This window comes from Taurulus bubalis, assembly GCF_910589615.1.
Source record: "Taurulus bubalis genome assembly, chromosome: 6".
Lineage (NCBI taxonomy): Eukaryota > Metazoa > Chordata > Actinopteri > Perciformes > Cottidae > Taurulus > Taurulus bubalis.
The window spans coordinates 18,626,367-18,652,410 of NC_136594.1; the positions used below are offsets into that span (position 1 = coordinate 18,626,367).

At 43.8% G+C, this 26,044-nt stretch overlaps 3 protein-coding genes across 3 annotated transcripts; 1 reads left to right on the forward strand and 2 right to left on the reverse strand.

Moving 5' to 3' along the window:
• Positions 1 to 1,151: 1,151 nt before the first annotated feature.
• epn3b (epsin 3b) lies at positions 1,152 to 8,156 on the reverse strand (the record flags this gene model as incomplete). The annotated part of the gene is made up of 11 exons (XM_079219686.1): positions 1,152 to 1,444; positions 1,538 to 1,828; positions 2,218 to 2,313; positions 2,442 to 2,612; positions 2,709 to 2,832; positions 4,073 to 4,159; positions 4,941 to 5,059; positions 6,163 to 6,484; positions 6,817 to 6,900; positions 7,725 to 7,883; positions 8,088 to 8,156. The coding sequence occupies 11 exons, from the start codon at positions 8,154 to 8,156 to the stop codon at positions 1,152 to 1,154; spliced, it is 1,815 nt and encodes a 604-aa protein (XP_079075812.1).
• A 4,426-nt stretch (positions 8,157 to 12,582) lies between these two features.
• Positions 12,583 to 23,834, reverse strand: mycbpap (mycbp associated protein; the record flags this gene model as incomplete). The annotated part of the gene is made up of 18 exons (XM_079219199.1): positions 12,583 to 12,681; positions 14,832 to 14,968; positions 15,046 to 15,173; positions 15,293 to 15,420; positions 15,602 to 15,700; positions 16,611 to 16,757; positions 16,881 to 17,068; positions 17,217 to 17,409; positions 18,186 to 18,294; positions 18,742 to 18,866; positions 20,796 to 20,914; positions 21,120 to 21,270; positions 21,419 to 21,534; positions 22,030 to 22,213; positions 22,341 to 22,447; positions 22,592 to 22,733; positions 22,845 to 22,915; positions 23,789 to 23,834. 18 exons carry the CDS (start codon positions 23,832 to 23,834, stop codon positions 12,583 to 12,585), a joined length of 2,289 nt encoding a protein of 762 aa, XP_079075325.1.
• Positions 23,835 to 24,688: 854 nt separating this feature from the next.
• rasd2b (RASD family member 2b) lies at positions 24,689 to 26,044 on the forward strand (the record flags this gene model as incomplete). Its single annotated transcript, XM_079220044.1, has 2 exons — positions 24,689 to 25,301; positions 25,500 to 26,044. 2 exons carry the CDS (start codon positions 24,689 to 24,691, stop codon positions 26,042 to 26,044), a joined length of 1,158 nt encoding a protein of 385 aa, XP_079076170.1.

Below are 26,044 nucleotides of genomic sequence, written 5' to 3' on the forward strand. Positions count from 1 at the left end.
TTTCCCTCCTCCTTAATCTGTTCTCGTCATCCCTCACTTTTATGGTCATATCTGTCATGTTGTTTTATCTGTAGCCTAATGCTCCTTTATGGCGCCAATATGACCCAGCTGGAAATGCATTGTGGGTCAGCTGTAGAGACAGGCACGTGGGTCAGATAGGTTACAATCAGTGATCAGTTTAGGTCCAGATTGAGACACTAGGGTTTAGCTTAGGCTGGTTTAGTCCAGTTTGAAACCACCTGGATTCTTTTGGGGCTACGACCACAAATAAGTAACTAACTTAGGACCAGATACTGTTGAGCTTGCTCGGTAACAAGGTAATGCAAATTAGATATCCTTGTGTATATGTAGGGAGGAATACGCGAGTCAGTTAGCTCTTGCGCAGTGCTGAATGCTGTCTTGAATCTAACAGTAACACACTTACTCCGGGCACTAATAGGGTTGTTATCCAGGTTTTCAATTGTGCCAACAAAGCTCAAGATACTATTGGACTCATCAGAAAAAGAGGATTTATTTGAAGAACTAGTCTCAGGTGCTCAGCAGAATAGAATGGTTTGGCGTCTCAGGGGGTGGGATGCATTCATGCTTTCGTCGGTGAAACAGCAGCGGTAAGGATCCTTGTGAATCTTAGTGGACAATCAAAGTGTGTGGCTTCATCATGATCTTCTAAAGGAACCATTCTGGCTCTGTGGTCAAAGGGTGCTTGGAGTTGTCACTGTTGATGAGGAAAGGCATCAAAGGGGCTGTTGAAATACACCCTGTTAGTTTGATGTGTGCATGTTTGTGTCTATGCACCCTTATTAAGTGCATCTGAGTGCATGTGTGTGTGTGTGTGTGTGTGTGTGTGTGTGTGTGTGTGTGTGTGTGTGTGTGTGTGTGTGTGTGTGTGTGTGTGTGTGTGTGTGTTGGTGTGTTTTGGTGTGTGAGTTAGCTTTTCTTCAAGAGTTCAGGGTATTTAGCAGCTGGTGTGGCTTTAGACAGACACAAATACATCCAGTCTGAGTTTTGTACGCTTCAAGTGTGCACAATGACATCAGATCAGGATCCTGTCAGGCTCATTTAAACTAGTCTTGTTGTAGATTAATCCAAAAAGAATCCATTCCGTCGTCTAACTCTGCAGACCATGCAGACCATGAAAGATGCAGGCGGTCTCAGAGGAAGGGGTTGTGGTTGTGTGTCTGTGACTGGGAGCGCTGCGCCGGACGAGGAGAAAGGGGCAGCAGGGGCTGTGGGAGGTTGGAGGGAAGGTCCAGGAGTCCGGCGGGAGGTTGTGTGAGAGAGGAGGGGAGGATGGTTGGCTGGTGGGACAGAGGGATAGGCAGCGACGGGCTGTAAGAGAGCATGTGGGGGGGCAGCGGGGATGTAGAGCACGGTCGCATTTGGTTGAGGGTGAGGCGAGGCTGATCGCAGTGGAAGGGGTTGGTGGGAGACGGAGCGCTCAGACCTGAGAACACAGAATCGAGTGAGTGGAAACTTCTAAATAACATCACAATAATGTGCCCGTGAGTACAGAACTTGAGTTAAAGCTGTTTGTTACCTGAGAGGAAGGGGTTGTTGTGCATTTTGCTATGGGGGTTGGAGGATATCAGAGCGTCTAAATTGACCAACGAGGCCCCCGTAGGTCCCAGGAAGGCCTCTGGAGTTCGACACATGCGTGCAGACGGGCCGCTGAGCGGGGGTGCTAGCCGGGACAGGTCAAACATCTCCGGGCTGGACGACTCTCGTCCATTTACCTGGGGTTTCACCGCAGGGTCAGTCCCAAATGGATCTGCCATGGAATCTGCTCCAGCGAATGGGTCAGAATCGTTTACTCCAAACAGCTCTGCATCTGCATCAGGAACAGGAAAAAAGTTATGAGAGGAGATATGCTGCAATATGATGCATGAGTGATGCATTTTTATTACAAGTTTCAACGTCATTGTATTAGATTGCATTAACTTGTACTAACTTGTGTAAGCGTCTCTGGTGGGTCCATCCCTGGAACATTTAATATATTGCGGAACAATACATCCACTAAATGTGAATGAATCAAGCACCACAGCACCACCGGTGGTCTTATTGCACTTTGTACCTACATTACGGGTCTACCTGCTGTCCACGGTGCTGGAATAAGAGCTTTTCCTTTCCAACCACTGTTAATAGGAGACTTATTGCTTCTGTAAGATCCAAATGTACAGTCAAATCCACAGTACTTCTGACTGTCTTGTACTCTACTACCTGTGGGACTAGCAGGTTGAGGGGAGGACACTTGAGGAATCTCCTGTTTAGGATTCTCCTCTTCCTGATCAGCAAACGGATCTGCCCCATCACCACCTGCTTGTCAAATTAAAAGCAGTATCATCTTAGCTAGTGTGCAGATCTTAACAGATATTGAATACTACAATGCATATGAAACTACAATGTATATACATTATGATGAGGCTGGTGTTTTTGAACGGTACCTCCGTCTGTTGGGCTGTCCCACGCATGATTGACAGGACTGGAGGAGACGGGTGCTGCTTCCCAGGGATCTGTGCGTGAGTCAGCACATGGTGCCCAGGGATTGGACGCATTGGAGGATGAAGGAGGGGCCGTCCAAGGGCTACCAATCACAGGAGTGCTGGAGTGGACCGCTGCTACGAGAGGCAGGCCGGAAAGACAAAACTCAGTGTGAAGGAAAAAAGACAAACAAACTCACAGAATGTGTGTGTCTGTGATGAGCCACCCACCTACAGAGTCCCAGGGGTCAGAGGTGATGTCATCGTCGGGTGGTGCAGAGTTCCAAGGGTCACCCGACTGACGTGGGGCCTCAGATGAGGGGCCAAAAATGTCCACCAGGTCCAGCATGGCCGACTACAGAGGGAGACAAAACCGTTCTATGACTCTGTGACAAACATTCACAGGGTTGTGTTACTGGATGGGTTTTTGAACCATGCAAGATGAAACATATCCAACCCTGTTTATTTATTCATAAGGCAATCCTTTATTGCGTTCTCAAGACTTCTTTATGCTCACTGTCCCAAATGCCAGAATGGAAATGGAAAAAATGGCTTTTGTGTACTCTGGGCCCTCATCATGGAATATGTTGCAGAATGATTTAAAACTCAAAGAACTGATACTTACTGCTTTTAAATCTAAAATGAAATAAATAGACGCAGGTAGGTTCCCAAAAATGTCAATGTTTCTTAAATTAACTCAATTACGTCACTGTCTCTTAGCTTTCAGTTTCTTGTTTTGATGCTTTTTATGGTTTTATGTGAAGCACTTTGAATTGCCTTGTTGTTGAAATGATGTTGTTTCTCTGGAGCATGAATGTGTAACAATCTCTCACTGCCACTGGAGTGAAAACACTGCAGGAGCGATTTAAGCGTACTTATGGATATGTCAAGAATTACGTCCACCAGAACCATTGAGAAGGTTTATGGAGCACCTGAAAGTACCAGGATTTCTATGATAAGCAGTATAATGTGACCAATTACAAGCCAAAGGGACCTTGGCTGTAGCTCAGTGGTCATTCTGAAACCACAAGGTAGCCGGTTTGATCCCTGGTCTCCCGATAGTTTGTCGAAGTGTTCTTGAGCAGGACACTGAACCCCCAGTTGCTCCCTGGGCGCCTCACGGCAGCACACTGCTCCTTAATCCCTAAGGATGGGTTAAATGCAGAGACCAATTTCCCCAAGGGGATTAATAAAATATAATTATTTTTTTTAAGACAGCTGGTGAGAACTGATGGGCTTGTTGACTTGGCAACAAGTAAAGGAGCTGGTGTGCTATAAGATATGGAGTATGCTTTCAGGAAAATGTCATGCTGAGCTCAAGGTTAGACGAGACAAAGTCTTTATCATTCAGCAGGCGCCTCTTCCTCCTCTCTCAGCTCTCTATGGTTTCTCTCTCAAACATCCCTCATTTTACTGATCTACGTCTTTGCGTCTCGTTTTCCTCCCTATCCCACAGTCTGCACTATAAACTTTATTCTCTAAATGCCTGCTAATAAAAAACTATAAATGCACCAGCCCACCTCTCCATGCAACACACACTCATGTAGCATGCAAACACCCACACATACTGTTCAGCATACATTTTTATAACTCACCTCCTGTATCCCTGACTGACTCTCTCTCCTACTCTCATCCAGGGCCTTCTGTAACAGAGACTCGTCTCCTTGGCGACAGCACTGGTCCTGCAGGGGCGGCATCGTGACATCATCAACTTTATCGCAACAGCTATGAGCACGGACGCGCACACAGACATGCACAGACACTCTCGTGTTAGTGAAACAGTGTTTGGTTGGCTGGTCCCAGCAAAACGAAGGCAGCGCTTGTGGCTTTTTTGTACTGATGAAATATTTAGTTGACAAAGACCAGAGGCTGGTTTAGAGCAAAGCAGAGATAGATAATGCAGAGGATGTTTTATAGAAGTTCAAACATTACTTGTGTGAGAAAAGAGAAATGTATGTTTGAGAGCCAGTGGTCCTGGAAAGGAGTACGCTGGCTAAAGAAGGAAGAAAGTAGAAATTCATTGGATGGCCACAGATAAAAGCATTTTAGTTCAGCTCTGTTAACTAGATGGTTAATAAATGCTGACACCAATGGGGAAGAAGAGCGGTGTGTGTGTGTGTGTGTGTGTGTGTGTGTGTGTGTGTGTGTGTGTGTGTGTGTGTGTGTGTGTGTGTGTACCTGCTCATCTTCCTTTTGGCTAAGGCTTAAAGCAATCTAAAGTTGTGTGTCTTCATCCATCTCTATGGTAACAGGGGATGGAGGGGCCAGCTAGATTAAGGTGGGCGAATGTTCAGAAGGCTTGTAACAACATTTTCATTATTGGAATCATCAAGAGGCAATGAGACATGTGTGGCTCGAGTACAGAGGAAGAGTATGTGTGTGGAGGGAGGGTATGCTGTCCAACTAGAGGAGCTAACAGAGATGACACACTCTCATAATTTGTGTGTGTGTGTGTTGTTTTACCTTCTGACTCTCCTCCCGGCTCATGGCTAAAGCCAGCTGGAGCTGCAGCTCCTCCTCGCCGGTGGTCTGTGGTCGAGCCTGCTCAAGGTCTGAAGCGGCGCGCGGTGACGAGGACGAGGCTGCAGAGGGAACAGCGGGAGGGAGTTTGGGGGAGGAAGCATTGGCGGTGCTTGAGGAGTTATGGTCAGAATAACGTGGGGATGCATGAATAGACGCATAGAGACTGGAGCACAGGAAGTGTGGGGCTGACTTGAATATTTTCAGGCCTACGCTGCAGTATTGATAATCTATGTGGTGGAGTGTCCAAAGTGCTGGGCTACAGCACAAAATGCATTTCATTATCAGCCTGAATACAAGGGTGTATTTTTAACACATCCATTTATGAATTGCCAACCCATACCATTTCCTGTTCAGTGATCCAGATAAGTTCACACTCTGAAGGTGCTAAATTCAGAGATATGATTGAAAGATTGCCTCCATACAGCTCTCAACATGGCGTCGGCTGAGCCGGCAGCAAGGAGAAAGTGCAAACAACAGTTAACCTGGGGCTGCACGGCAACTACTTCTTTTTTTTACAGTCATCAGGGCCCGTTTTTTTAGGAGCGTTTTAACTATGGATGAGACATTGTGACATTGGGGGGAAAACGTCTACTTCAACTGGGGGGATGTTTTTGGCTCTCCAGCCTCAGGGTGGAGCGCCACTGCGGAGCGCACTACTGCGGAGCGCACTACAATGAAGCGGAGACGCTGCACAAGAAAACGTTCTTGATTAAGCGACACAAAGATGAGATTTATGTATTTATCAAAAGTGTTTTCAAACAAGAGTTTTTGTTTTTTTGTTTTTCCACTTTCTCCTGTGTGGATGAAAAACATCAAGAATGGGTTATGAAAGCCCATCACTGTACACTACCTGCCCAGCACCAAGGAGTAGACATGTGAGCATTTATCAGCTAAAGAGTCCGATATTTACAGGAGCTGGTGGATAGCAAACACAGAGCTAAAAGATGAGAGAATGTTGGACTTGCATTGGCCGGGCGACCAGAAACAGAACTCGAAATGAATGCTAATGTTGCTCTGTGACTGCTTGATGTGTCAATATGCTACTGTTTCCTAAGTTCGTCATATCAACACACAACGTTTATGTTAACACGAATTGTTTGCGCTTTCTTCAATTGGCCAAAAGTAACAAGTTATTGCAGGTTTCAATACCCAAAATACTCACAGTTAAAGGAGGATGGAGAGCCTCTGGAGCGGCTGAACTCTTCCCCGTACAGCACAGCCATACTGGGCTGGCTTGTGCGCCTGCCTGGATGGTAAGATGGAGGGATACCTCCATACACACCCCCAACCCCGCCCCCGCCCCCAACCCCGCCCCCTCCACTGCCTCCCCCAGCCATTCGCTCCTTGGTCTTGAGGGCTTGACTCCTCTCCTGGCGGAGCCGGTCCTCATCCCGGAGGAGACACACCAGTTGGCGTGCTTTTTCTCTCACATTGGCCCCCTGATCTCTGCCGTCACGGTCCACGTACTGGAAGTCACGTAGCGTCTGGACCACACACACCAAGAAGAAAGACATTTGAGGATATTTTAGAAATCAACTTGAACTTCAAAATGCTTTTAGTTTAGGTTGTGGTTCAGAAGAGGCAGGACACAAATAATGTGATCCTCAGGAATGTGAAGATATCTCTGTTTCTTAAGAAAAGAAAACATAAACCAAGAGTTTATACCCGGGAATGACTGTCTGATTTATTTATTTTTTAACTATGGACTCAAGGAAGAGTACTGGTTACCAAGATAACAGCTAGAGATGATCCAAATGAATAAACAATAAAGAGGATTTGTTCAGATTGCTGAGGTTCTCCTGTTGAAGTCCAGTACCTGAATAGTGAAGGCGTTCTCACGGCATTGTTGGGCCACTCTCTCTGATCCTGTCTTCAGCAGGTAATCCAACAGAGTCAGGGCCTGTAGTCAAAGCGCTGATTACCACACTGATACTCCAAAATACAAAAAACATTGATTTAATGAATTGATTCTGCGTAGAGACATGTCCAATTAGATGTATACATAACATAATGGTATAAGTCATGCTAAAGGTGGTGCTGTAACATGTGTACAATGCTAATGCTAGGAGGTCATAGTTTAGCAAGTATAACGTTTACCATGTTCACCATGTTGGCTAATTAGCACTAAACACATGGTGAGGTTGTTAGGAACACCAACCTATTTTTAGGCCTCTGCTCGAAAATTGCATACCCAAACTAAAAAGGGTGTATCTCTGCAGCCAATAGGGCTATTTCAATACTTTTGGTGTTATAATAAAAGGCTGTGAGATGTTGTTCAGATGTGTACATATCAGTCTATATGTTACTGGTTAAGAGTAAATGCAGATGACACACAGCAAAAATGAAAAGGTTTCAGGTCCGCCTCGAAAAAAATCACTTTCAGGATAAATATTTCTTTGGAATGATGCAGCTGTAAGGTCTAAACCAAATATTGTGCCAATCCATTGAGTATAGTACAAAGAATAGTCAAAACTTTGACCTGCTGGTGGCGCTAGAGGAAAAGTCAGATGATTAGCATATTTGTTAGAATATATCCTGCCCCGGGACTCTAACTAATCATGCATTCATAGCCTTTCGAGCTTAAGTGTCTTGTCCAAGGACATGGAGCAGCGGAGCCGAAACCGCCGATCCGCTGATTGAAGGACGACCCTGCTCTAACATTGAGCTACAGCCGCCCAATTAAACTGAGATGTCCAATCTGACAGAAATATTTCATGAGGTCACCTTGTAGACGTGTCTCCAGTTCTTGCCGCTGTCGTTGAGGCGTTTCCACACCATGCCCATGACCTCAGCAAACGCCACCACGTTGAAGGTCAAGTCAGCAATCTCTGACATGAGCGACGAGGACGGGCCCCATGGATCGTTGGAGGTGGCCTCACGAACCTACACGTCACCAGCAGAGTAACAATGGTATCCTTTTCTATTCATGGTTACATTTTATGCATATAATGTTATTTCTCACCCGGAGTAGCAGTATCGAAATTACAAGTGGCAAAGCACATTTATGACAGAGAAGTCCAGAAATAAGAGGCAGTCTAACACATAAAAGCAACTGCACATTGACACCAAGCAGTTCATTTATCATACCTTGATCTCCGCTTCTGAATAGTTGTGCACAATATTCTTCACCTGCCGGCGCAAGGCTGAGGTTGTCATGGTGACAGGTGATGTGGAGCGATAGAAAGTGAAAAAAAAACACTCAACAGGTGAAGAGAGGGGTTGAAAGGGGGGAGGGGGGCTGGAGGAGGAGAGGAGAGGAGAGGAGAGGAGAGGAGAGGAAAGGAGAGGAGAGGAAAGGTGCTATGGCAAAGAAGGCTCCTCTTCTCTGTCAGCAGTTACAGGACGTCCCTGTGAGAAAGAGGTAGAGACACTATATGAATACGAATCAAATCTAAAAGTAACTTAATCTCACCCTATAAGGTTTGATCTAATTGGCAAATTCAAAGTCCTGTTAGGACATTATGACACTCAACAGTGTTACTGTTCGATGCTCTAGGATGTAAACAGTAAGTATAATGTTGCTATGGATTCATGGAGTAACGCTATGTCCAACTTGAGGCCTGTTTTTTTACATTTGGTTTACATTTTTAAAACTGGCACCATAAAGTCTGCCGAATTCTCTATTAGCAGTTCCTGTTTGGAACGTGCGTTTAGACACAAAGTGTCACTGAATCACTTTCAAACTAAAGAAAACTTTGAAACTTAATGACTTTGAGTTCTAGAGTTTCTTTTCTCTATGATTTCTGACTCATATAATGACAATGCTAACATGCTGATGTTTATATCATATGATAGTTATTGAGGTATTCTGTCAAAGACTTGTATAAGTAGACATTTGGACCGGATGCCTTCATCCGGAAGAGAACATAAACGACATCCACGGGGCCAGATTGATAGCATGGTTCAGAACAGTGAGTCAGGTTCAAGGCTGCGCTCGTTTATTTCCTAGCTATTTACGTCAATATGAAAACATAGAGCAATACAATGACTGATGATAGTCACTGAATCTGGTCTCCGCTGAGGAAGTGTGTCATACAAAATCTTTGGCACTCAGGTGTCTCATGAAGCTTCTTGGCAGCTTAATTTATTTAGGCCAACACTCGATTGTAGCTGCCCGTGCACATATACAGACGCGCACACACACACACACACACACACACACACACACACACACACACACACACACACACACACACACACACAACCCATTTTCTCCTACGAATTCATATTTCAGAGAGGACACAAGGGAATCGATTACTGGTTCCTGTGATACTTATTTTTCTGCCTGAGACTTCAGTATCAGAACATATGTGTGATGGTCAAATGTAAAGGGCATTATGAGACATTTCATGGGCTTGATCAGATGATTCAGATTATTTTGGACTATTTGATGTGTTCAGTATAATGATGTGGGTCGATACGGATGCCTTGCCTGTGGTTAGCTGCACTCACTGTGAGTGATATTGCGGTCTTTCTCTCTTTTTCTCAACATGAGAGGCATCCTCTATTTAATTATAACCAGATAGAAGATATTACTTATGTATAACTTATGTGGGTACAAGTCCATGAAGTACAATACTCATACAATTACATCAACTTAATCAAATATGCTGATCTACTACTTTATAAGTACATATGGGCAGATGTTCAGTATAAAATAATTATGATCGGAGGCATGAAAACAATTAAATATGGGCCTTCTGACCTACTGAGCCCTTGAGTTTGTACCCAGTAAACCCAGTCAGTAATTCGACCATGCATTTGATTCTGAATATAAGAACATTATTAACGGGCTGCCACTGGTATTATCATGACCACTAACAATAATGATTACATTTAACAAACTTAAAAAAAAAAAAAACTCCTGTGAATTATTTCTCAATTGATTTAATTTTAATGTCACTGTCCAGTGCTGCTCCACAACAGTTCACAAAGGCTGTCAGACTGGAATAAGTCACATGAGGCCAAACAGCAAACATCAGCAGAAGTGGAGAGGAACTAAGATGCACACAGCAGGGACGCAGACAGACAACTCTGAGAAGGTTTGTGTGCATGTGCAGGAGAAAGAGAGAGAGCCAGAGAGCCAGAGAGAGAGAGAGAGAGAGAGAGAGAGAGAGACATACATACAGACAGAGAGACAGACAGACAGAGTGACAGACAGAGAGAGAGAGAGAGAGAGAGAGAGAGCGGGAAGGGCACGAAGAAGAGAGTGAAGCTCAGCAACTTCAACCAGTATCACCTTTCTGCAAGATCATCTTCAGCTTTGTGTTCACACACACACAAACACACATGCACACAAAGGTTATCACATGCTGCTGTTGTCTTTACCGCAAGGTTTGAAAGCCTTTACCTGACCCTCACACCACGGCAGATAATTCACAATGTGAGTAATATGATTCTTTGTGTACAGGACGAGTCCCACGACTTGACAGTGGACAAAGTCCTCTACTGAAGTAAAGGCAATCACACCCATGAAAATAGTCCATTATAAATGTTGACTGATGTAAAAGTATATTTTTGTACTTAAAGTATAATAGGCAAATGTATTATTCATGAAGCGCGCCCCCTGTCAGCGTTATATATATATATATATATATATATATATATATATATATATATATATATATATATATATATATTAATAGACATTATCATATATCATTACAGTTACTGCATTGAGTTGTAAGCTGCAGTTTAATGTTGAACTACTTCATCAGAGATAATTATAATTATAATAAAATAATATGTTTCTATGTACAATCTTAAAATAACAAGTGACAATAGGTGCTTAGTAAAAACTTAAATATTTTCCTCTGAAATGTAGTGGCATAGAAGTATAAAGTAAAGCATCAGAAGGAAAGTACACTTGTTTCAAAGTGGTATATGTGCAATAGGCTATTGAGTAAAGTATAGTTTACTTTCCAACATGGCTTTTTGAATGGTACCACACTATCACTCCTTCTGTCCTATCAGGAATACAACCAGCTGGCCACAGATCATCACATCAGACAGAAGCAACACTAAAATGAACTGTAATGAGATTATTTGAGCTTTCGATTAACTAGGAAAGGTAAATGACAACAATACCGTGCAACAATGAATGTGCACAAACACCCCTGCATGTTCTTTAAGTACAAGGGTAAAACATTCTGAAGTATGATCAACAAGACATCCCTGAAAACGTGTATTGCTCATTTTTAGGTGTGAATTTCTTAAAGTCACATGCAGAGACAGACAGTATGTTGAAGTCATCCAGGGACAAACGGTGAAGTTGTGAGTAATGCAACAACTCCTTCCTTTTACTTGGATATAGTCTCTGATTCATAGCTATATGACTCATGGGTGTAATAACTTCAAACCAAGTTCCTCCGCAGTCACTACATCAAGATGGACCACCTCCTAAGAGTCACCTGATGAAATCACCAAGTCGTGATGCCCAACTGCAGGGAGACGGTCTGTAGATATTATCATGCACTTCAAATACTTCCTCGTTTATGAACCGGCATGGCCCGGTATGATGCTCAAACACAGAGCACCTACGTCAACCCATCGTCCACGTTTATGGAACGCGCATGCGTGATGTGACAGCAGGTGTGGAGGCTACTGGATAGTTCGGGTGGCGATGGAGAGGAGAGCGCTCGTGGTGGGTCTACATAATGCATCACCCCCCCCCCCCCCCCCCCCCCACCCACACACACACACACTGCATGTGCGAGCTGCCGTGTAGCACAGAGATTCAGGTGCAAGGCCAGTTGCCACTATGTGTGTGTGTGTGTGTTACATGTCGGCAACACAGCTCATACCTATTGTAGACGTTGCATATGTGTATATACTCTTATGGTAATTATTGGCACAAGAAGAGCCATATACCGGCTGGTCGTCTCAACGTGTCGCTTACCTTGGCCATTGCACGTCTCTCGCCATGTCCACGGAGCATCCTCCTCTCCGCTATCTCCTCCTCCTCCCGCCCCCCACCCCACCACCCCACCGGGGTCCCGATAATATCCCCTCCGCTGGGATCAGCAAAGCAGGGCGACCACGATTCTCCCCTCCGCTCCTGTATCCGGCAAAACGCGAGAGAGGAGCCGAGCAGCGCGTGTTTCCGTGAATGTGAATGTCGGCGTCTGAACCCCGGCCTGTACCCTCCTGGATGACGCGAGCCGCTCGGGCAGGCTAGTGGTGAAATCCGCATAGGACGAGGATAAGCCACAAGCACACGGCTCACTCGCTCCCTCTCTCTCGCTCACGCGGGCAGCCTCGTCCACACACACGCATCTACGGCACCGGCGGGCCACGCGCGCATGCAAAGCATACACGATCACAGCGGTGAGCGTGAAAGAGAGGCAGGGACGGGGGCGCTTCGTTTGCAGAGTCAGCGGTCCTGTTAACCTACTATCGCCCAGTGTGACAGTGTGAATGACACATGACGAATACCACCGCGCAGCAGCCACTGTGCCAGAAGAAGAATCGGTTTATTGATCTCACAAGGAAAGAGGGTACACAACAGAGATTCAGGAATCCTCTGTGACACGTTTGAAGTACATTTGATTGCATATATTCGGTGGGCTCCTGTGCCTGCCTCTCACGTGGTCGTGGTGCACGTGTCCTGTTCATCTCCCTCGTCAAGCTCATCCATCAGGTCACACAGGTTGTCCACAAGGTCTTCCATCAGCACATAAACCTGCCAGTTATACATATCCTTGAATGTTTACATGATGTACAGATGATGCCTTAAAAGGGCACTGGAGTGATTTAGTGCTTCATAAAGTTGGGGACTCAGGAGAGACAGATTTAAAGAGGCAGAGCCCTTATGACTTATACTTTCGTGTATGGATCAAGCTCCACAAAAGATAATCCTACATTGCCCATGCAGCCAGACAGTGTCTTTTGTAAACGGTTTGTTTATTTAAGTCCCAACTTTATGACCTTAACCTTGATGAGATCATCAGGGTAACTTACCCAAACTTTAGAAATCATCTCCGGCGTCAAAGCAGATGTTACACAACTGTTGCCACAGGTTAGTATTGCTCATGACGAGTACGCTGAACTATTGTGAGAGCCCCTTTAAAATAAAATCTGTAAGATAATTCAAAGACTTGCCTCCTTGTGCAGGAGCCCTGTGATAACGCCCTCCAACTCTACATTTGAAGGTTGTTGACTGACGCTGTCTGAGGAGATATCAGTCAGCGAGGTCGTTTCCTTGTTTTGCTTTTCCCGAGTGCGTTTCCTCACTTCCTCCCATCTTCTCCCCTTCTTTTTGCTGTCCTGTACAGACGATGGGATAGAACACATACTTAATACATGACAGCTTTTACTGAGCGGTCAATACGGTTACACTTCCACAACGAGCTGGCTGGTAAGCGGTTGTATGCGTCTTATGTCATGACAATTGTCTCTCACATATTTCACAATGTTTATTATATTGGATGCCATGTGCTGTTTGAAGTAGTAGCTGCGTGTATACGTGCACCACAGATGGCTTGCACTGGTCTAGGTGCTATTAATTCACACCCTGGATGCATAGTTGAAGAGCAGGTGCACATTTTCACACAGTGTCCTGTTACCATGGTTCCCTGTGAGTAATAGGCTGTACCTTACATATGACTCAACCATCACACGGTGGAGAGAATCACCGAGCGAAATACACACACACACACACACACACACACACACACACACACACACACACACACACACACACACACACACACACACACACACACACACACACACACACAAGACTCTGCGTCTCTAGTCAATTTCAATTTACGTTTTTCTATTTTGACGATGATGGCTGACAGTGGAGACACGAACCATTAGGAAAGAGATGTTGCAACCGGTCTGGGGTGGATTCACACCCAAGACATTGTTTATGTGATGACCAACTGAGCCCCCGGATGCATCATCTCGTCTGTATTTGAGCAACACAGTCAGTATCCTCATTAAGGCTCTCCATCCCGCCGCTGACGATGCAAAGTTGCTGAAATTACGATTCATGAATAGGACGATGCAAAGTTGCTGAAATTCCGATTCATGAATAGGACGATGCAAAGTTGGAGGGTATAATTAGGATGGGTGCAGGGTAACAATCATCTGCATAAAAATGGTGGGGAACTAAGTGAAAGCTTTTGCTCTTTATCTGACTCCACCAGTCACACAGCAAAAACATGAATGGCCACGACTGTATTCTATTGCTAAGCGACTATAATGACTTATCTGGGGGACAAAGCACACTGGATGGAGAGGATTAGCTTCCTCCACTTAGTGGGAGGACTAAATGTGGAATGACTCGTTAACCCCTACATATCAGATGGTTAGCCACACACACACACACACACACACACACACACACACACACACACACACACACACACACACACACACACACACACACACACACACATTATTATTATTAAATAACACTAACATGTATTATTACACAAATGGTTACTCAGTTGTATTAGATGACAAATGTGCTCTTCCTATAATTAAACAAACCCCTTAGTGTTATGGAGAACTAAGCACACATGACATAAAAAACATTGTTTTCGAAAACTAACCGACAGAACATCAGATTGTAGGTATATGCCGTATTGAGAAGCCAGGTTGTGTGGTCTAGTAACACGAAATCAAGAGTTGTCTTGATGAATGGCAGATGAATGAATGACAAACTGACAGCTTGTTTGAAGTCGTGAAGTTGTGTTTCATTCATGCTCATAAGCACATTTGATTCTGCTGCCACTCAGTGGCAAAACCTTTTTATAGTAGCCCCTCACTGTATTGACAAAAGTGAGTCAGCTACACAAACACATATGTCTTTTCTCCCCTCACCTCTACTGATTTTTCATTTAAAGCGGACTGGGACTCCCATTTGTTGTCATCTTTAATTCTGGACCTCGTCCCATTCTCCTCTGAAGCAGCTGCTCCTCCCTTGTTCTCACTCTTCTCATCTTTGTTATCGGCCACATCTACGGTGTAATAACACAGCAGTAAGCAGCATGAATCTTCACCAATATATATCTGATTGAAAGTCCAGGAGTCTCACCAGCATCAGAGATTGGGGGTTCCTCCTTTTTATCGATCCATGAGTCTCTCTCTGGAAGGCCTAGCAGGTTTCTGAGCCTCATGGCCTCAGCAGCCATAGTGTCAAGCAGTTTCCTCCACAGCTGCTGCCTGCAGGGGGCGCCACACACTAGAATAACCCATGCTTACCACATCAAGTTTGCAGGTGTGGATCATGAGTGTGTATGTGACAGATCCAAGATGCTATAACAAGGCTGCTAATGCCTCACCCAATCGCTGCTGCTGTTAGCTGGTGGTGATTAAGTTGAGAAGGTTCAGAAAGTTGCAGAAGCAGGGAGTTATGCTGGGCCAGGCTCTTCTCCTGCGCTGGCTCTTGCTCACGCAGAGACAGCACATCCTCAAGTAGAGAATAGACAAATATACAAATTTGGGTTTTCAATGCATCATCACAGTGTAACATTTTAGAGAGGGGATTCAAAGAGGCCCGTGGAGCTACCTGCTACATTTACTGCTACTTGAATATTTTTTTGCACTAACCAAGTATTATCATGCATCATAACATCACATTATGTCTCTACCTGTCGGAGTGTATGGACAGAGAAATCCAAGGTGCGTTCCGGATGCACTTCTTGCCACAGTCTCTTTAGGTCCTCCACTGGCTGACAAAGGTACTGCAACTAAAACAATGTATGGAGCAGTTAATTATGTGAGGAGTATAATAAACATGTGACCACAAGACTCCCATGAATAGAAATATTGTCACGCTACAGGATGATATCCGTCACTGATAGTTATCCTCCTCTAACCACTATGATGCATGTTATCATTTTGAATCACTCCTCAAGGGGAGAGAAGACAATATGTGTGCCACCCTGAGGGGTGATAAAATTTGACCACGTGAAAAATCAAGAGAACATGTGACTATTAAATAAGAGTCCTCCATTTATCCCAAATAGATGGCCTACAATAAGATATAATATTTCTATGTCATGTTTGGTTACTCTTAGTAATCTTGTGTTCAGTTATTCCCTCCCATGTCTCTTGCTTTTGTCTCACATAGTTATCCTGAAGAGACCTTTAAGTCAGTCGTGCTTTATATTCCCTGCTAATTAATCCCGTTAAAGCTAGGTTCATATTACACTGCCATGGCAACATAACCTCTTTTGTACATAGACAACACTGACTGGTTTAAGATTGTATCAGAGATGATATATTATTAGTTATGATGGCAATAATAGAATGGTGGATTTACATCTAATCCAGGTTGGGAAGGGAACTATAATCAGTGAAATGTCAAAAAGAGCAACACTGTGAATGGGCCCATTAGCGGGTCATCATCTCACATTGAATGAGGTGGTGCGACGAACACAAACACTCAGTACAAAAGAAACATGTTTAATACATCAGTGAGACATGAATTTGGGCCACCTTGATGTATGATGAGCAATGTGTCTCAAACTATATGAAACAAAAATATAAGTTGTATAGGATCATCCTCTGTCGGCAACACTGAACTCATCAGGATAGTACAAAGACATAAACTCCACTGAAGACTAGGATAAGCGTGAGAAGCTTTAAGGAAATTACCTCGGGGTTTTTGCTTAAAAACTCTTGCTCTTCAGTGACATAGAGTTCTGCCGGAGAGCTGGGTCTCTCTGGGGTGCGGACCCTCCAAAGCACCTCATCCACAATCGACAGACACAATTTTACCTTCACTATCTCTTCCAGCTTTGTCTGCTCGTGCACACACAACATAAACACAGACAAAAAAAAAATGAGTTTCTGGTCATGGGGACCTCCGTTCCATCTGTCCATGTCTTTTTCTGTCTCACTTTCAAACAGACAAGTACATTTTACCTCTATGAAAAGCCTCTGGTCGGCAGTGTTGTCATGGTACAGAGCCACTCCTCTCAAGGTGACCTGCATGGAGGCTCCTTGCAGCAGCACAGGGTGGGTGTTGAGCTGCCATAGTTCAGTTTCGATACCGGGCTCCTCGGACTTAAATATGAACTCAACCCGCTGGGCGTCACCTGGACGGATCACACCTGGATGGGAGAGGAAGCAAAGATTTCAAGCAGAAAGGTGCATCGCTGTACTGGTAGAAAGACACAGTATGATGGGCTGACAGGGACAAACAGCATATGAAGTGGGGTGAGAGTTAGGCCACAGGTGTCTGGAAATGTTTGTGTGTACCAGAGGAGGAGTTGAAGTAGAAGTGCGGACTCTTTGTTCGTGATCGCAGTATAGGAAAGCTGTGTGGCACGGGAAGATCCTCCCAGCTGTAGAAGATGGCTGTGCTGCCCTCATTGTGCAGCTCCAGATGCGAAGAGGCTCTTTCTCCAGTCAGGGCCTCAAAGATTAATGTGGCACTGAGTCCTACTTCTCCCTGGACAATAAGTGAATAAGAGAGAGAAGGTGACACAAATCAAAGCACATTGGCAAACAAAAATGAAAAAACATCTTGACGTTAGCTACAAGCCTTTTTTTTATTTAATAATGATGCATTTGTCATTCCACGGGGGGTATGAAGATCCAATTTGCACAACATGGGCACCCAGCACTGTGGATTGATCAAGTATATGAGTTGGCTGTCACATGATTCACTCAACACTTGGTCCACTCTACTGCAATAAGATTGATTTAAAAATAAATAGTGCCTTTTCCTACAGTACGGCCTGAACTTTATTCTATTTTTGGAGATCCACCTCTATTTGTAAATAAAAGTGGGAAAAGCATAAGAGATCAGTTGGTCTGTGCCAGTGTAGACTCCAAGACGAAATACAGTCGAGGCATACATACATACTTGGGGCAGGAGTAGAGCGGGTACATTGGATTATTGTTGTTTTACATATCTATACATTGTAGTCTATTTATCTGCTGATATTGATGATTGTCATAGAGTAAATTGGCTTGGATTTATGCCTTCATGTGAGGTATGAAATGAGGGACTGGTTGCAGACTTGCAGCTACTCTCTTTTTAAGATACATGCAGGAAGATACAGGAAGTTAGACAGTGTGAAGGATTTTGTTTGTTACTGGAGAAACAAACATAAATCAGGACAACCTGTAAAACACGGAGTGTGTGTCCTGTAACTTTGACCCAAGTCATGATTTGAAATTCATACACACCAACCAACCTTCTTTGTAAAGGTCGTTTCGTACCTGGTTAGTGGTAGAGTTTCCAGTCCAGCTAGCAAGCTGACCACAGAATCTCAAGGCAGGAATGAGCAGAGCATCTGACCGGACATCATCAGAGTGGGCCAGTGGATCCCTTTAGAAGACAAAAAGACAGCAGAAGTACCACTCCAGTCACTCGCTAGCTGTGTCCCGGTTCAGGGGTTGGATCCTTCAAAGGACACAGCCCACAAGCTAGAAACTAGACCTACTGCCCACCTCCCGAAAGGAGAAACAAGTGTTTCTTCTCCTTGACATTTTCAAGCTTGGCAACAGTAAGCTGCTCTCAACCAGGCGACAACGTGTGAGGACCAGTGACGACAGAGACCATTTTCACAACATGAGTTTGAAGTAAACGTAAAATTCTAACATTGAGGACAACCGAGTCCCACATTAATGGAAAATATATCCACATATTGTTTCTAAATTACCTGGTAAACAACATGGTCACATGTCATATCCCAACTTAATTAATGCAACATTGAATTAATGGCTCGTGGATTCACTCTTTTCATGCCTTTGAAATCAGTAAATCACAGCTTACAGGTTCTCCTTCCTCTTCTTCTCGTGCTCTTCCTCCTCCTCCTCCTTCTCCAGTAGGGAACCACGGCACACTGAGACAAAAGGGAATGGCTTGCTCGAGCCAATAACCTCCAGTCCATTGATTTCCTGTAATCAAAGTGGAACAGAGTGGTGGTTGTGAACAAAGTGGTCAGCTTTGTATGTCCATTCAACATTCAGATTTCCAGGATACGTATGCCCAGAGTGTGCAGCGAGAGAGGAAAAGATGAGGTATCTGATAAAACCTTCAATATGACAGGGCGAGGTGTTGTGGAACACGCTGTCCAGTTGACACAAACAATGCACATGTACTGTTCTCCCCCTCTTCCTGAGGCTTACACATTAACGTACTTATACATAACATCGGAGCCTTGACTTTCTTCTACTTCTTTCTCCTCTTCCTCCTCCTCGTCTATTTACCTCCCTCTCTCTTCTTTTATAGCTCAATGAGCTCACCTTTTTTCAACCATCTCTCTCCCTTTGCACGTATGTCACAAAGTCATGGACAAGTCCGATGCTGACAGGACAATCTGTTACTGTCGGTGTGTTTGTCAGGAGGTACTTCAGACCCCAAATCACCTCGTCATCACATTCGCCACCAGCACGACAGAGCACTCTTCTACCATTTCGTTTTAATGTCACGACTCACAAGCACAGATGTGTGTGTGTGTGTGTACTGTGTGTGTGTGTACTGCGTAGAGAGCAGCAAGGCAAGATCGGTCTCTTTTTTGTCACCCTCCCAGATCTCAGCAGAGCTACTCTATAACTGGACATGCTCCAGATTTCATAACTGTACCTTATGTGGACACTAGTGTTTTTGTGGAAGCCCTCCAGTTCCTAATTGCATGTGTATACTGAATATACATTTTGCAGGTTATGAAATATATCACCACATATTGGCACAACAGTACGTGAACAGGTTTAAGGCCGTGTGCCTGCATGCGTATGTTAATTTGTGTGGCCGTGCATGTGCATATGCTTGTCTGCCTTGTCCATGTCCTGTTCCTTGTACAAGAAACCAAGAACAGTGTGCTCAAGGCTGGATAATCACAGGCTGTTTGTGAAGACATAGACTGATCCTGAGCAGCAAGCGGCTCCAGAGTGTCCTGTGGGTGTGAGCAGCTTCAGAGGTCTGTGTGGTTGGCCAATGAGTAGTCCAATAACGTAGTTGTTTGTGTTCAAACTAAAGAGCCATATCTGTGCTGAATGAGTTGTATGGAATTAGGTTATTGTACTTTGTTAGAGAGAACAAAATAAAGTGTAATGGGAATAATATGGGATTTGGATTGTGGCGCCATAACTTTCCGGTTAGATCATTAGTCCAGATGGAACGCTGGAGGCATCGTTCATTACAGATCCAATGGCGTTGCATCAGACAATCACCAGAGTACCCAAAGGAAATGAACACCTCCAACTTTGACATGTTTCTGTTTACTTGGGTCTCATGGAGAGCAGTTCAACTTGATAAAAATCTATATGGGATGTGGGACATTTTACATTTGAAAAAATATAACATAGAAAATTGGAAGAATGGGCATTTATCATAAATATACATATATTTACATAAATTGTATACATGCAAGACCCCTTTTTAGTGTTTTCACAATTTTGAACTATAAAAACGTAATGCTGTACCAACAAAAAGACCATTAAAACTGTAACAACATGCAATTAGAATTTGTGCCTTAGATATTCTCTTTTTTTAAATAATCTATTTACTGAATACATTTTTCTTTCCTCCTGGTTTTCTATAGTTGCCACCCTGGAATGTTTAATATTGAGTTACTTATCTGCAAACACGAGCGCTGATACTGATGTATCTGCAAATGACTCGGCCTATATATTGTTCAAGCTCTCATTGAAAAACCTTTGACATTTTCAACGATCCAGTTCATTTGGAAATGTTACAAGTTTAAAATAGCAAACTAGAGAAAGAAAGGGACAATTGCAATGCTAAAATAAGACCAGTTGTGTTAATTTTAAGTGCTATTAAGCCGGAGCTAAATCCAGTGTTATTCAGTTTGTATGTTGTGTTACCGGCTTTTTCATGTCCATGTCCCGTAGAACTTCTCCGAGCTCCTGAAACCGGCGCTGCAGGTATGCACTCTGGTCCCAAGTCTGAGAGGCTGGACGCAGAGTCTTAGCACAAATTAGTCCTTGAGGATAAAACATTTTCGACAGAGAGAATACAGTTACTCTTAGTTCAAAATCCCCCCACCACCTCCCCCCAAAAAGGATGCTCTTTCTTTTTCATCGATGGGGACACCACTGTGTTTTAGGTGAATGCACAATCAGTAGAAACAGTTTCAAGAACAAGGCAGAGTGGACAATTTGGGATAGAGCGTAGGTGTCTGTGTGTACCTGATTCCTGCCGTATGCTGCTTGGTTGTCCCACGTGTGTGACAGGCTCCCGTCTGCCCTGCTCTGTCTTAGTCAGAGTAGCTATGATTCCACTCATTTCATCTCCATAACGGTGGGGCAGGCTCCAAAACTCACTACCCACACGGTAACCCTAACCCATAGAAGTAACAGTAAGGACACACATGGATGAAGAAGGTCAAATTATGTTACTGTTTTGTAGAACTATAACAAAGATGAGATATGATTCTGACAAATGACTCAAGACACAGAAGACCAGAGAAAGCACATATGTGTCATACATATCCAGAGTGGATGAGTGGCATGACTTGATTTAGAAACTCCCTCTTCTCCTGAGTTTCTCTGAAACGGTTAGCTTGGTTCATCAGCAAGTTTTCGACTGGCCTGTCGAGCAAGTCTGGAAAGAGTTGAAAAGAGCCGATGATGACAAAAGAGATGGATAGACAGAGATAGAAAATGAATGCATACTTTATCCTCTTGCTCGTGAATTTGCTTAAAAGGAGAAACCTCATTTTAGATTATGTATGAGATTCATTAGCTTATAAACTCCTGAATCAGGTTAAAATTTTTTATTAATAATATATATATTTTTTTGTACTGATATATTATCAATCTTTATAAAACAACAGGTAAATGAGTTTATTGTGGCTTCTTTCACATCCTTGCAGTTATATACAAGTTTGAGACTCAGATGATTTTAATTTCCAACACGGGGAAATTTGTTTGGTCCAGTGCTCCAGGCGAGAAGACACCATAAATCCAACGTAAAAACAATAGAATAAAAAAACACAGCAGCACAACATACTCATAATTAAAACTAATTTAAGGCTGGAATAATGTTGAAATATGATTACTTTCAGGAGCAGGTTGCTGTATTCTCTGATCAGCTCACCAGATAAGAAGTCCTGCTGCTGCCTGCGCTGCGTCATATGTGTATGCCAATGCTGCAGAGCATTACACTGCACGTTTCTGTGGCCTGAAGGGAGGCCATGCCCGTTCTCCACAGCCTCAGAATGATGTGTCCCTGGGGTCTCAGATGGATCATATCTGCTGGACTTTGGGATGTGCTTCACCAACTGGATGGTGGAGAAGGAACCAGAAGTGACGAAACGCAACACAGTCAATGGATTTTAAATGCATTTGTCAGATTTGAAATGCTGTAAACAACTTTCACCAAGATCCCATTATGTTTTCTGACTTTACCTCTGTCTCCCCTTTGGCCTCCAGATAACTTCTGAAATCCTCTAAACTACCCAGGATACTATGTGGAAGAACCATCCCTTGGTCATCCAACCGAAACCCTTCCGATCCTGAAAAGAGAAAAATATGACAGAAAGAAACTGTAATTTTAGTCACATGGATGCATATATATGTCTCTTTTTATATACAGGAAATATTTGAATATACTACTGTACAGTCTGTAATTATCCATAAGGAAAAGGAATTTGGCCAACCTGTGTAGTCCAGAAGTTGAGAGTAAAGGTCCAGATTCACTGGATGCACAGCATCCCTTAATTCATCTGCTGGCTGTGTTTTACGCACACAAGCCATGAGCTCTGGTTTTTGACGATCCTTGGGTGGCTTTGGTATATGAATCTGCAGTCATCATCACATTTTCAGTTACATATACAACTGCATTAAAATAATAAATAAATAATAAATGTTCCAACTAATTGTAAACAATGTGCATGGATGAAGTGGGCTCACTTTATTGTGGTCCTGTGGGCGAGTGGCAGGAGCCTGGATATCCTCCTCTGATGTTGTTAGCTTCTTGTTCTCTGGAGGAGAGGAGACATATATTATAAAATGGCAACAGTTTGTGTGTCCTTGATTGATGCTATGTTCTGTCAAACAGAGTGCTGCACTATTTCAAAGTATCTCTTTAATCGCTGCACACAGAGATTATATGAATTCATGATGCTTTTTGCGAAAAGATGTTCTACTTCATTGTGTGCAAAGTACATTAGTGCTCATAAAAAACAAACACACACATCCAGAGACAAAGAGATTAACCTGGAATACTGACATGGTTATGCAATTCAGTTAATTTCTCTTTATCTACGAGTGCCTGGTTATAGTTTCCATGGCCACACCAACAATGATTAATCCTTTTTCTTCTATAAGTGTTGTGCCTTGCTTCAGGGCAACAGATGCCCTTGGCCCTTGAGGAAATAAATTGCTGCAGCACTTTGACATGTCTTTACAAATTAATCTCTCAAAAGGATATGATGCTGTCCTATTTTTTGGTTCAGATCTTGTGTATTTCTTCCCGACATTCGAGGCATCAAATCCCCATTTGCTTTTTACTGTAATTCTATGGTGATTGAATGAAGTACATTCACCCAAGTACTTCAGTATTTCCAATAATGCTCCTTTATACTTCTAATCCACTACGTTTCAGTAGGAAATATAGTACTTGTTTACTCCACTATAATGTTACATTCGTTAGATAACATTATAGTTATCTTGCCGATTAAGAATAGTTCATCAAAAGAGTAAGAGTTCTGATACTTAAGGTAGCCTACTGCTAACAGTGTCGAATTGTAGATTGCAGATGGAGATGTTAGCGAGCCTACAATGAACTTATCTTTAGAGGGGAAGACACGGACGGAGGTGAAAGAGACACACAGGTAGTTGTAACGTGAGCTGACCTGCGTGACGTCTGACCTCCATCTTCTGGGACTCGCTGCAGCTCATGTGTTCTAACTGCCGTGAAAGCAACCTGACAACTAATGTAGCGTTAGTTAGCTACCAAGCTAACGCTGCTATCAAGCTAACGCTGCTAACAAGCTAACAAGCTAACTCCCAGCCTGAGTATGGGTTCTCTAGTGGTAGCCATGGTAACGGATGCCTCAACGCCACAGAGCAACACAAGAGCATTTCTTAATTCTTTCTTTTTTTTCTTTCTTTCTTTCTTTCTTTCTTTCTTCCTTTCTTTCTTTCTTTCTTTCTTTCTTTCTTTCTTTCATAAGCAATATGAAAACCCCAAAATGTACAGATACAAAAAAAAAGCACCACCATATACAAAAAGAGAGACAAGAAGAGGAGCAGGGGAAAATATAGTTTAGGAATATATTTAGGTCCTTGATTTCACCTAAAAAAGTTGTTATGTAAATGTCCCTTCTTTATTTCTTAATAAGAGCTATAACAAGTTAAACTACTGTTCTTTAAGCAATAGTGTACTGTAACACATTTTAATAATACCAATACACAACATAATAATACCAATAATGTAGGAAATTGCACAGAATTCAATTTGACGCACACTTCAAGTTATCAAGGGATTTCAGAAACATGGCTACATCATGCCTATAGCTATGTGTCTATGCTCCGTGGTATAGTCCGCATCGTCTTTTGTCAACATGAGGAACACATCGACCCTCCCTGTCAGCATGACGCGGATGAATCACGGAGTTGAGGACGGCCTATATAAAGACAGCTGATATCATCCTCAGCGCCAGAGAAAGCTTGAGTGTGCCTATGAAAAGTCAGATCGCAGATTCTGCCCACTTTGTTGCGTGGAGCCAAGGTGCCGACATCGTATTAAAACGATGGAGGGAGGCAGCATCTCCTCCGGATCACAGACCACCCCCATCCCGGTTGCGCACCAGCTCAGCGGTTCCACCACTGATGGTCCCCAGCTTCATGGTAATATGGACGGGCAGTGCGCCGGGTCCTCCAGAGTCTTACTAGCATACAAAAACGCGTCGCAGAATCTAAGTTCATCGGGAATTAAAATGGGACTGGGGATACTTAAAGTGGCCTCGTCTCAGTGGAAACAGGACAAGAAGACGCGCTCAGATGTAGCCGTACGGCAACTGTCCACAGCCAACAGCAGTTCTCCCTGCAAGAGATCCCCACTTGATCATCTGGCAGCTCTGTTTCTCCACGGGCAAACCCGGCAGCGCCAAATTGGCCAAGCGCAAGCACCCACCAAGCCTCAGAACTGTAAGCGCATCGTGGTCCTCGGTGCGCCACGGGTCGGCAAGACCTCCATCCTGAGAAGATATCTTAGGGACGGATTTGTGGAGGAGTACAGTCCCACCTCCGAGGATTTCCTCAGGAAACTGTTTCGTATCCGCGGAGAAACATACCAAATTGATGTGCTGGATGCGTCCCGGGAAAGGGATTTCCCAGCCAAGAGGCGGCTGTCTATCCTCACTGGTGCGTATTAGCTCACTAATGTCTGCCCTGCAGAAACTTACAAATGCTTGTCATTTTATTTTTTCATTTTTTCAAAACAGTAGAATCGTTGCAATTAATATAGATGTGTGCGTAAATGCTATTCTCTTTTAAATAATGCATGGATAAAAAAATATCAACGATTAGATACAAATAATACATGTTCTTTCTTCTTTGCAGGAGACATTTTTCTCCTCGTCTTCAGTCTAGATGACCGTAGCTCTTTCGAGGTGGTGTGCGCCTTGCGATCGGAGATTCTTGCCGCTAAATCCAAGCTCACCAAATCCTCTGTGCCAGAGCAGTGCGCACAGCCGCAGGTTCCGCTGGTGGTCTGCGCCAACAAGGTGGATGCACCAAAGTCTGAGAGAGGAATATCTAAGGCCGAGGTGTTCCAAGTCCTCGGTGAGGACTGTGCCTATTTTGAAACATCTGCAAAAGAAAGCACGAATTTAGAGAAAGTCTTCGAAACTTTGGCAAATCTAGGCGGGCTTCCGACTGAAACTGGCCCGTCTCAGCATCGCAAACTCTCCCTCCGTTCCTACCAGGCAATGCGGACAGGTCGTATGCCGGGGAGGGGCTGCCAGACCCCGGGGCGCGATGAAGCCTGCGGGGCTCTGTACCCACTGGCCCGTCGGCCGAGTTTTAGCACGGATCTCCGACAAGTTATTGGGTCGCATACTGCAAGAAAGCCGGGCAAAGCGCTGGAAAAATGTCGGATTCAATAA